The 12,780-nt window shown below is 47.7% G+C and overlaps 1 protein-coding gene across 3 annotated transcripts in view; it reads right to left on the bottom strand.

Annotated features, from left to right (window-relative positions):
• Positions 1-675: 675 nt before the first annotated feature.
• LOC113025003 (uncharacterized) overlaps positions 676-12,780 on the bottom strand; it is a 71,379-nt gene continuing 59,274 nt past the window's right edge. The window contains exons 6-9 of one of the 3 annotated variants that reach the window (XR_013910235.1): positions 11,909-12,086; positions 7,754-7,826; positions 3,404-3,499; positions 1,724-1,768 (exon numbers count right to left, since the gene is read on the bottom strand). Coding sequence is in view for 1 of the 3 variants with exons in the window: in XM_080304033.1 (XP_080160159.1) it covers positions 1,601-1,768; positions 3,404-3,499 (264 nt within the window). In the remaining 2 variants the exon portion in view is untranslated. Of the gene's footprint in view, positions 1,769-3,403; positions 3,500-7,753; positions 7,827-11,908; positions 12,087-12,780 lie in introns of all 3 variants that reach the window. The other 2 variants (XR_013910236.1, XM_080304033.1) reach the window with 2 other exon arrangements.

Raw genomic sequence — 12,780 nt, 5'->3', positions numbered from 1 at the left:
CAGAAGCCTAAAAATACAGCTGACATCATCAAAGGAGACAGCGGTGCACGCCTTCATACTGAGCACACAGCGGTGTGGTCGTGCACACAACCTCAAAAATAACTACTCATTCTTTCAAAGCAGCTCATTGCACATTTCCTTATATGGTCATCTGTTCCAAGCTCCGTGCCCCGCCCCTTAGCAGGGTTCCAGAAGTTGAACGTCACACCCCTGAGGTGTTTCTGTGACGCATCACGTGATCCTCTCGCTGCTCGCCTAGCCCCGCCCCTTGTTCAGTCACAGCTAATTTCACTCCGAGGGTTTGTTATTAGTGTCGAGCGTGTCCTCCGCCAGCCCGCTCATTTACTGCTTATCGCTTACACAAACGCCGCCTTATTAAAGCAGATAATGAGTTTAACGCCATGAGCCGGCCAATGGAGCGGAAGCTAATGAAGACATTTATGAGGGTGAAAGAGAGTGAGAGGGTGAGGCGTGTCTGACAGAGCCGGCGCTATCGGCTTCCTTTAAACGACTTCTGTCCCGGTCCGTCAGCGCCACGTTCACAACGGCCCTCCAACGCCAGCAAACCGCTACAGCGTTAGCGATGCACAACAAACCAGTTTATAAGATCAAATGAAGGAGGGTGTTTGGACCGAAGCTCTCTGAGAGAAAATGGAGGAACAGAGTTCAAACAGGTCATATCGAGACATTTTTATTGGGTGAAAACACAGGTACTCTCCAGCTCTGCTCCAGGTAAAAGCCACCTGTCGGGACTAACCGTGGTCACGCGATGCGGGTGTTTTGAGCACAGTCTGGAAGCATCTGCACTTCCTGCATCGACACGTCAGTACTGAGCATCCGATGCCTAGTTCCTGGAATTCTACACCTCTGGATTATTTTGCCTTTGGTTCCTTTAAAGGACGGGTGGGGAACTCCACCCTGCAGGTTTTAGATCTCAACCTCGGTCAGCACACCTGAATCGCATGATTAGTTCATTACCAGGCCTCTGGAGAACTCTGAGACATGTTGAGGAGGTCATTTAGCCACATGCAGGACACCGGCCCTCGAGGCCTGGAGTTCCCCACCCCTGCTTTAAAGCAGCAAAAGTCAAAGTGATTCAACACGGTGGGACACATGCATCCTGGTGAAACTCCACACACTTAATCCCTGAGATATGTGAATAAGAAGATTTTCTACATGAAGAGAAAGAAATGTGTAAAATCAGAGCGGTTCTGTGGCTCGCTGCTCAGATTGAATATTTCTGTTGATTCACAGAAAACGTCTGTTTTTATTTTTCTATAAAAACACATTATTACAGTCGAGAGTGAAAAAAATGTAATTCTTTATCTGTTCTTCATCACTTGAGGCAGGTCTTCATCAGCAAACTTCATGTCGTCCTTGGATCTTTGCAAGGCCGATTCTGGCCCGCGGGCCTTATGTTTGACACCTCTGCTTGATGAACCTTGGCTTTAAAATGAGGCCCGCCTTGTGTTCAGGTCTGAGTCTGCTCTTTAAAAGTGACACAGCTCACATCCACCTCCTGCGGCCATCTTTGCCATCTGTGGCTCCAAGCCCAGAAACCCTGCGTGGCCCAAACGGGGACAGAGCGGGTCACCGGGTTTCAGGCAGGGCGATCAACTTTAAACATGGAGGTCCAAGGCGTCGTGGGAGGAGGACTGAGGCGGCGTCCTGAACTCCAGGTTGAGCTGTCCCTGACTGCGAGAGCGAGACAGCAGGAAGGACGGCAGAGCGTAACGCTGCGTCCGCTGACGGCGAACACACCTCCCGCCTGAAAAGAACAAAACACACGACTGAGGTCAAACTTTGACCGAAGCACAGATCTCTTTTTAAAAATTTTTTTATTTGTGTATATATATTTATTATGTATTCATTTAAACGAGTAGTTTCACTCTAATATAGCTGTATTGGTATGCATTTACACTGCATATATAATCTTTTTTTAAATTGCATTTTTTTATGTGTCAGTCTCAGATCTCTTTTTATTTTTATTTTTATAAACATTATTGTGCAGCACATAAGATCAACAGAACACAGTGTGCTTTGAGGTAGGAGCCAAAAAGGGTGTAGTTTGTGGGTGTGATCACCCGTGTGTACACCTGTGAGCATGGACGCGCTTGTTTTTAAAAGGTTCCTTCATGTAATGATCTGCTAGAGGGTGTGGGGGGGCCACAGCCCCGTCCTCCAGGGCATGAAGCAGGTATGGAGGAGATCAAAACTCCAGACATCCAGAGGCCCCCAGAACACAAGAGACCAAGGAAGACCAACAGAGGGGCAGCCGCGCCACTGTCCCAGAAAGAGCTGAGGAGAGTCCCAGATGAGGGCTCACTCAGCAGCCGCGGAGCAGAAGCCAGGGGGAGTTGCAGTGACGCGCCCGTGAGCTCCGCCGGCAGCCAGCTGCGCCTGAGTGACCGAGCCCCAGGCCGAGAGGCCGGGGGCACCCCACCTCCGAAGTGGCTCGAGCGAGCCCCAGGCCCCAGGCCCCGATAAGCGGCCGCCAAGGAGTGAGCCGGTGTGTACCTGGACGCCCACCCCCGGACACAAAGAACCACCAACGCACCGATGTCTGAGGGAGTCCGCCACTGGCAGGGGAAGTGGTGGTGGGGGGAGATAGGCCTCCAAACCTTGGAGGGCCTGAGATGTCCCCAGAGAGGTGGCGCCTGACACCCAACCTGACCGAAGCACAGATCTAAACCCTCCTGTTATACTGTCTCTGTGATCGAGCAGCAGACGGATCCATCTGCAACCAGAGACACCGAGCTTTGACTGGCTCCGCACACAGAAGAAACTCTCTGTGAGGGGAAATGCACCGACGCCGGCCACTCGCCCACACGGAGAGCGTGAAACAGCCTCCACCTCTGCGACCAGCACGGCCGCTGCAGTCGCTCTCAGATTAGCAAAGGTCTGAAAATATCTTTGCTAATGACACTGAAACAATAATTACTGACTCCACAGACTGTAGGTCATGCTTTTATTGTGAAATACAGATTTGCTTCCTTTGGCGTTATAGAGTTTCCATCTTTATTTTTTAAATGAAAAGAACGACAAAACGCGGTGACTACAGAGAACAGGAGAGAAAACTTCACTAATGAGTAACAGTTAATAATAATAATCCAGAAGCTTCTGTTCTCTGTGATGACTTTAAAGCTTTTTGGACATTAAATATAAGAATTTTAAATTATAACAAAAAGTCATTTTAAAAACCAAACTGCATTCGATTTCTTCACGTCAGTGTATGGGCCGCATGTTTGGGTGATGTGGGCCACTTGCGGCCCCTGAGCCACGAGTTTGAGAGCCTGGTACAGAGTAACTTCACTGGCACAGATGGGCTTCCGTAGCCCATGCAGCATGGTTCTGGTAATGAAAACATAAAAAAAGTGATTCTTATAATAATTGTTGGACAGACCTGACTGAGACTCGGGTTTCTCGAAGATGTCGGCGCTGCCGCTCCAGTACTGAACGGCCGTCTTCCCGTGGTAATCTCTGATGTTGGTTTTAGCATCTGATTAAGACAAAACACGACAGTTTCCTCTGGATTAAAATCATATCGTATTGGCATTGTGTATGGATTCTGTTTGAGTCGATGGAGTCAGACTGACAGGAGTGAACATTCAGAGGTCGTCTTTGCAGGGTTCAAGGAAACGCCGGAAACATATCGAGAGGTACATCTCCATCAGTGAATCCTAAACTCAGGTTTAAATTCACAGGAGGACACTTCAGAGAGTCACGCAGACACAGGAAAGGATGTCAACCTGTATCCCTGCATTTCCTGTCAAGTGAAATGTTCTGTTTAAGCCTTTGTCTTCATATTTACAGCTCGGGGGCGCGGCGGTTTGGCCTGATCTCTAATGAAAGACATCTCAGTTTATTATTGGCTTTTATGTGACAGACTGACAGGAAGCTGTCTGTGTGCTGACGCTGCCCAGCAGGAGATAAAAACTGCTTATTCTGGGGTCATCATTCAGCATTTGTTTCATCAACTAAAAGACAGAAACATGCATCTCTGACAGGAACGTCGCGGATAATAAAGGTTTGTTTTTCCTTCAGTATCTGGATCACTAGGAAATGAGATGTGCAATTCTCTCACAAAGTTTTTCACTTTTAAATGTGACTTCCTCACAGCTCAGAGTCTGTGGGACCCTACATCCACAAAATGGACGGATGGACAGAAGGAGCGAGGGATAGATGTAGGGATGGATGGGTGGATGGATGGATGGTTGGATGGTTGGATGGATGTTTGGATGGATGGTGGATGGACAGATGGATGATGGATGGAGGGATGGATGGATGGATGGATGGATGGATGGATGGTGGATGGGGGGATGGATGGATAGACAGATGGATGGATGATGGATGGATGGATAGATGGACAGATGGATGATGGATGGATGGATGGATGATGGATGGATGGATGGATGGATATTTGGATGGATGATGGATGGATGGACAGATGGATGATGGATGGATGGACAGATGGATAGATGGACAGATGGATGATGGATGGAGGGATGGATGGATGGTGGATGGGGGGATGGATGGATGGATGGATAGACAGATGGATGGATGATGGATGGATGGATAGATGGACAGATGGATGATGGATGGACGGATGGATGGATGGATGATGGATGGGGGGATGGATGATGGATGGAGGGATGGATGGATGGTGGATGGGGGGATGGATGGATGGATAGACAGATGGATGGATGATGGATGGATGGATAGATGGACAGATGGATGATGGATGGACAGATGGATGATGGATGGACAGATGGATGATGGATGGACGGATGGATGATGGATGGATGGATGGATGGATATTTGGATGGATGATGGATGGATGGACAGATGGATGATGGATGATGGATGGATGGATGGATATTTGGATGGATGATGGATGGATAGATGGACAGATGGATGATGGATGGACAGATGGATATTTGGATGGATGATGGATGATGGATGGATAGATGGACAGATGGATGATGGATGGATGGATGGATGGATGGATGGATGGATATTTGGATGGATGATGGATGGATGGATGGATGGATGGATGGATGGATATTTGGATGGATGATGGATGGATAGATGGACAGATGGATGATGGATGGATGGATGGATATTTGGATGGATGATGGATGGATAGATGGACAGATGGATGATGGAAGGACAGATGGATATTTGGATGGATGATGGATGGATAGATGGACAGATGGATGATGGATGGATGGATGGATATTTGGATGGATGATGGATGGATGGACAGATGGATGATGGATGGATGGATGGATATTTGGATGGATGATGGATGGATAGATGGACAGATGGATGATGGATGGATAGACAGATAGAGAAGAGTAAAGTCTCTGGCTGAAGGTCTTTAGTGAAACATTTTTAAACATGATTTTTCTGAAAGGTGTCTCCAGGAGGAAGCAGTTTGGATCTCTGTGATCTCCACAGATAGGAGGCCTCGGGAAGGCGGTGGGTGATCATTGGAGATTAATAATAACAATAATGGATTGCATTTATATAGCGCTTTTCTAGACACCCAAAGCACTTTACAATTCCACTATTCATTCACTCTCACATTCACACACGCTGTCAGTCATCCTTAAACAGAGAACTGACAGCTCGCTGTGTTCGGGTGTTAAGCTTTCACACGTAAATGGTAAATGGCCTGTATTTATATAGCGCCTTACTAGTCCCTAAGGACCCCAAAGCGCTTTACACCTCCATTCACGCACACATGCACACACTGGTGATGGCAGCTACATTGTAGCCACAGCCACCCTGGGGCGCACTGACAGAGGCGAGGCTGCCGGACACTGGCGCCACCGGGCCCTCTGACCACCACCAGTAGGCAACGGGTGAAGTGTCTTGCCCAAGGACACAACAACCGAGACTGTCCGAGCCGGGACTCGAACCGGCAACCTTCCGATTACAAGGCGAACTCCCAACTCTTGAACCACGATTGCCACGTGTTGCCTGTTGAAGTTTCTCGTGTCGCTCACATCTATCACTCTGTTTCCATCCTGACTCTTTAGTCGGAAGTGTTTTTAAAATTGGATTTTGAACAGGGATCAAAACATACATCTTCCCAGAGCTCAGAGTGGAACATTTCATATGTTTAACATCATGTTTCACCCCTCTGGTGTCGCTGAAGCAGAGCCTGGGCAGGCTTCAGCACCAGGGTACCAAACATCAGGTGATGAATGCCCTGTGTGTCGTGTTTGCACCAACGCTCTCCTGCAGGCTTTTTGCTGTGGGATGAATATTCCTGCTGAACTTTACTGTTTGATGCCACATTTAAAACTTGGGGAAGTTCAATCAGGACACATGCGGCTCACGGTGATATCCCTTTTGTGGAGGCTGGAGGCTGAACGCAGCAGCTAATGGTTACCGCTGGTAACCGACTCTGGTCATTACAGACTGTTTAACTCCCACTGTCGCTCCACCCACCGGCCTCAGAAGGAGAAACCAAAGCTCGCCTCCACGGCAGCGAGGAGGCCTTTTCCTGAAACCATATCTGCACTCGGAGCACCAGCTGAGTCCGGCTGCTGTAATTTCCCTGGTTTCCAGCTGCTTTCTGGTGTGATTTTCAGGAGCTCTCACTGACGTCCTGCACAGTTTGGCTTCTGCATCGTCTCAGGAGTCTGTGAACTCTGCATGCTAAAATCGAAAACATGCAAACTCATCGTCTCATCTTCCCTGGCACAGAAACGACAAAGTCCTTAAGGAATCTGGGAGAAGGCTGGAGACCCGTTTATATCCGAGCCACCGGCGTGGGTCAGAAGCTGCAGCAGGTGGAGCTTCACGTGAATACAGTTTGAACTGAAACCGTTTGATTGGCAGCTCAGATCTGCTGATTTCCTGCTGCGTTTTATTTTGGCGGGTTCTCCTCCGTGGCCATATGGAAACATGCTTCGTGTCTGACCCTGCAGACCGTACATGTCGGCGGCCGTTTGCGTGCTCTGACTCACAGCATATGGCAGTCTGTGGCTACAGGGGTTCAAACCGCTGCTCTGCAGGGATCGTCACAAGTCCATCATGAAGCGCCTGGTGGCCTGAAGCGCAGGTGTGCCTCATTAGCTCATTAGCGAACTGCCCGCCTCGCCTCTTCCTGAGGAGGAGGGCGGAGGTGAGCATTTGGACTTGTCAGTCTGAGCGCTGGGTGGGTCTTTTGTCTGGCAGAGGTGATCTGCATCAGTGCTTCTTCACCTCTGCCAGCCTGTGAGGCGTGCAGGAGAACAATCCCTCGCTATTTGATTTGTGGTGTGAATGTCAATTTGAAAACTTCACACGAAGAAAAATCCTCACATGAATCGTGCTTCAGTGGAAAAACAGTCCGGACACGAAGCTGCAGCTTACGGACAGGTCATTGTGATCTTTGGTCTGACTGTTAGCCGCTGCTCTAACTTCTGCTGTTTTAACTTTAATCTGCACATAAACCGACAGACAATTTTAAAAAGTCTGCATGCAGAGCTGGGTGCTGCAATAACGATCTGGGAAAATGAAGCTGAGATGAGATCAGTCTTAGTAAATGTGAAATTTTCATGCTGCTTTTTAATATTCCAAACGATAAACAACGTCTCCTCGTCAGCATCAAGCTCGTCTTCATCAAATATCAGAGACAAGAATGGGGCGGCTGCAGAGTGCAGTGCGACTGTGGCCTTCATCAGTTATTAAAATAATAATGAATTACATTAATGATACTGAACACTGTGATGAAGAGAGGTGGTGAAGGCAGACTCACTCTGAGTGTTGATCAGGGTCTGAACGACGTCCTGGTGTCCGTGAATGGAGGCCAGGTGAAGAGCTGTGTAACCCTGTGAAGATTATCAGCTGTTACCTCATCACTCACAGCTGCAAACACTGAAGCAGCTTCTCGTTAGCTCAGTCGTAGAAGCTATATCACTGTGTAATTGTACACGGTGACTTCACGGACAGGACCTGACAAAGCAAACTACCCGAAACAAACACTAACCTACCACATTTACTCTAAACTACCACAAACAAACACTAAACTACCACATTTACTCTAAACTACCACACAGACCCCAAACTACCGAAAAAAAACCCACTCAACTACCACAAACAAAGGCTAAACGACCACATAGACCCTAAACTCCCACAAAGAAGCACTAAACTACCGAAAACAAACACATAACCACCACAAACAAACACTAAATTACCCGAAACAAACACTAACCTACCACATTTACGCTAAACTACCACAAAGACCCTGAACTACCACAAATACTAAACTACCACAAAGACCCTAAACTACCACATAGACCCCAAACTACCAGAAAAAACACACCGAACTACCACAAAGGCTAAACGACCACAAAGACCCTAAACTACCACAAAGAAGCACTAAACTACCACAAATAAACACATAACTGCCACAAATAAAAACTAAATTACCACAAAGACTCGAAACTACCACACAGACCCCACACTCCCAGAAAAACCCCACTCAACTATCACAAACAAAGGCTAAACTACCACAAAGACACCAAACTACCACAAACAAACATTAAACTACCACAAAGACCTTAAACTACCACTTTTACTCTAAACTACCACTGACAAACAACCAGAGACACCAACCACCAAAGATGCAACCCCAGCCCCCTCCCCCCAGACAGACTAATTGGTGGATGGATGGATGGATGGATGGATGTTCAGGTGGATGGATGGATGGTTGAATGGATGGATGGATGGATGGATGGATGGATGGATGGATGGATGTTCAGGTGGATGGATGGATGGATGGATGGATGGATGGATGGCTAGATGGATGGATGGATCGATGGTTGGATGGATGGATGGAGGGATGGTGGATGGAGGGATGGTGGATGGAGGGATGGATGGCTAGATGGATGGATGGATGGTTGGATGGATGGATGGATGGATGGTTGGATGGATGGATGGATGGAGGGATGGTGGATGGATGGATGGTTGGATGGCTAGATGGATGGATGGATGGATGGATGGATGGATGGATGGATGGATGGATGGATGGATGGAGGGATGGTGGATGGATGGATGGTTGGATGGCTAGATGGATGGATGGATGGTTGGATGGATGGATGGATGGAGGGATGGTGGATGGATGGATGGTTGGATGGCTAGATGGATGGATGGATGGTTGGATGGCTAGATGGATGGATGGATGGATGGATGGATGGATGGATGGATGGTTGGATGGATGGTTGGATGGATGGATGGATGGATGGATGGATGGATGGTTGGATGGATGGATGGATGGAGGGATGGATGGATGGATGGATGGATGGATGGATGGATGGTTGGATGGATGGATGGATGGAGGGATGGTGGATGGATGGATGCGCTGTCTTGTTGTGTTCAGGCTGTGTTTGAGCTGTTTACCTGTTACCATGGTTACTTTTCTACGCACTCACATCAATGCGTGAGCACTTCCTGCCATCAGCAATAACAGCAGCTATTGTTCTCGGTTTCTTTGGAGTCAAGAAGAATCTGTGAGCGTGTCAGTCTGAGCGCTCTGATCACTGACAGATGCTTGTCCACGCTGCTTCCTCTGAGCAGCGAGTGTGTAAAGAGGACGTGAGCATCATTTGTACACTTTAACACAACGAATCCCAGAGGAGGAGCTGCTGTCAGTGCCATAGACAAACAGACGCCCTCTTTGCTGTCACGCCGCCATTTAACGTGCGGTCTGTGACAGCAGACAGTCGGTGTTCATTACAAGGACGGGTCTGTAGTTAACGGGCCGTAAACGGGCCTGGAGAACACAGAGACGCCTCGTCGTCACACTCCTGCCGTCCTGTCAGCGCCCTCGCCGCGAGGCGCACGCTTTCCCAGTATCACCTCTAACGATCAGAAGAGGCTCTCTCAGTTTGACTGCTGGATCATGCGCTTCTTTGAACAAACAACAGATAAACACTTATGCGTCACTTTCAGGAAACACGCCATCTGACATTTCGCTGAAAGGTTGAGCTGCTTTTATGTGTTCAGGTGCACTTTGAGCTTCATATCGCAGGTAAAGGCCACCTCAGCAGGAGGTCCTGAGAGCCAAGGAACATCAAGGTGAGGCCTCAGCCTGATCTAAGAAGTGCCAGCGACACCCCAGAGCTGCTCTACGTTTCACTCTCATTAAATGCAACCTGCTAAACCACCTCAGCGCGTATGCTAACCCGTTAACTAACCAGTGTCTGTGAGAGCAGACGGACACATCTGCTCTGAGCTGATTCTATATCTGTGAACAGATCACAGTGAAACACTGCTCTGATGGTGATATCTGTAGCTTAACCACAGTCAGGCAGCTCTTACTGTGACTAACCCGACCCCCACCGTTCCAGCTGTTATCCAGCAGTTACTGGCTGTTATCAGTGGTATTGTTCATCTACAATTATCTACAATGACCTGCTGATAAGTCAGAATTTAACACGAGGCTCAGTTTATCTCAGACAACGACAGGCCTTCTGCTCCACCCTCTGCAGTTTACACATATTCAATAACTGCTGTGGAAGTTTAGCTTCATCAAATGATGCATGGATGGATCCCATTGGCCCATTTACAGCTCGTTTCTATAAATCTATAAATATGGAGTGTTTGATAGAGTTGTATGTGTAGACAGTAGTAAGTATGATTACAGTAATGTCCACAGATACCAGTTTGGAGACGCTCACTCGGCATGTTTCCACGCTCTTCCGCGTTGTCATGGACACAGGTTTACCGGTGGAAATGTCAAACGCAGAGACCCGCTACGACTGAAGCAGTCACAACTGAGTTATTTCTACAGTCAGTTTTAGGCGTCTGCTCTTATCGATATAATTCCAGGTCTGCACATCGATAACAGAATTTTGACGTGTTGCAGTCTTTGAATAATGGAGATGTGAGAGTTCAGAAGACTCTGGGGTAAATAAGGTGATGGAAACAACTGCTGATTGATCAGTCTGAACCCATAATTGAATCAGATACAGCGACCTAAAAGTCCACAAAAATCCCTGTTTGATGTTTCGGTAATGCCCTAACCCACCAGCAGGAACAAGACCCAATGCTAGAACATAATAATATACATTATTATTATGAAGCCACTTTATTCGGTTGCATCCTGAACATTAAATGCAGTTTTAGTGGTTTAATGTTCTGCTTGATTTCTCAGAGATGTCCGTGTGTTGGACGTCTCTGACATGTTTATTTATAAACAGGCTTGGGACAGATTTCTCAAATATTTGTGTTTCCTTGTGTTCTTCTGCTCTAATGACAAACAAGGATTTATAATAACAGGTCAGAGTAAATGTCAGTGTGGACCTGGCCTGTTTGTGCCACACTTCTGTGAACAGTTATTTATCATAACAGCCATAAAAGACACAAACACGCCCAAACTATGACAAAGACATCAAAAGAAATCTGAGCTCTTCTGACTGAAACAAGCTCCAAGCCTTGCTCCTGTCTCTTTAAGGCCTACTTTCTTCTGATTGACCGACATCTGGAAGCCTGTCGAAGGACAGCACCCGGGTCTCGTGAGCTGTCTGCGCAGGTGGACCTGCACTTGGTGTAGCAGACAGACAAAAACTTCCTTATTTACCCCAGAAAACTTCAGATAGACTCAAAATAACCAGAAGGAGACACAAAGTCTCAGAACACCTTCAAAAATGAAATGAACAGAGAGAGCGCAGACGGCGAGCTGCTGCCAGGTTTCATAGGAAGCGGGATTAAAGAAGCACGCGTCCACACGCTGCTGTGTTTCCTGTCAGAGTTACTGCATCGGAGCAGAGAACGGACACTGCAGACGCTCGAGTGAGAATGATATCAGAGTGCCGGGAACGTGAGCCAAGCTGTCGGGGTGGAGATGCCAGAAGGCGTTTTGTGCGGTGTGCTGCTCTGTGGACTCAAAGGTGACTAAAACACGACTTACCCCCTTCAGAGAGCGGCGAGCGGCATGAGGAGGTCAGAGAAACACAGAGTTAAATTCAGGAGATCAAAGACGGTACCGCTCCGGGCGCTCCGACTGAAGCTCCATCGACTTAAAGAGCGAGACGGCTGATCTGTAGGACCGCTCGTCTCTGTGGAGATCTCAGAAACATACTTACATGCTGGTGAGGAGGATGAGCCGAGAGTGGGGTGAAGAGGCGGGAAAGAAAAACAGAGAAACAGGGCAATGATATCACTGAGGAGGAGGAAGATGTTTAGACCTCACAAACACTTTTTTACACGTGAACAACGTCAGCCTCTTCACCACAGGAGAACTCCAGGCCTCGAGGGCTGGTGTCCTGCAGGATTTAGATGTGTCCTTGATCCATCACAGCTGATTTAAACGGCTAAATGACCTCAACATGTCTTGAAGTTCTCCAGAAGCCTGATAATGAACTAATCATTTGATTCAGGTGTGTTGATACAGGGTGAGATCTAAAACGTGCTTTTCCCCGAGCTCACCACAGCGCCATGTTTTTTTCGTGAACTGCAGTAGAGCAGCTTTTAAGATCCAGGTGATTCATAGAAGTCCACCATCCTCTGCTTGGCCACTTTAGGAAGCCTGCCGAGGGGCAGCCCAGTCGAACAACGCGTTTATACTACAGCTGCCCTGTAATAATATCACATTACTGGTGTCTCTACATCATCTCCAATAAATACAACAGCAGTAAGGAAAGGCCTTTAATCATATTTTTAGTGACAAAATGTGAAGCTGATTATTATATTATTATTTCACTAAGATGCCAAATTACAGCTCATGTACTTGGATTCCTGAACAGAAAGACGAGTGTTCTTCAGCTGCTGGGAGGTCATTAC

The sequence above is a fragment of the Astatotilapia calliptera genome, chromosome 7 (assembly GCF_964374335.1).
Source record: "Astatotilapia calliptera chromosome 7, fAstCal68.1, whole genome shotgun sequence".
NCBI classification, from domain to species: domain Eukaryota; kingdom Metazoa; phylum Chordata; class Actinopteri; order Cichliformes; family Cichlidae; genus Astatotilapia; species Astatotilapia calliptera.
Note: the sequence above shows the minus strand (reverse complement) of the source record. Positions and strands in the feature narration are given on the sequence as shown.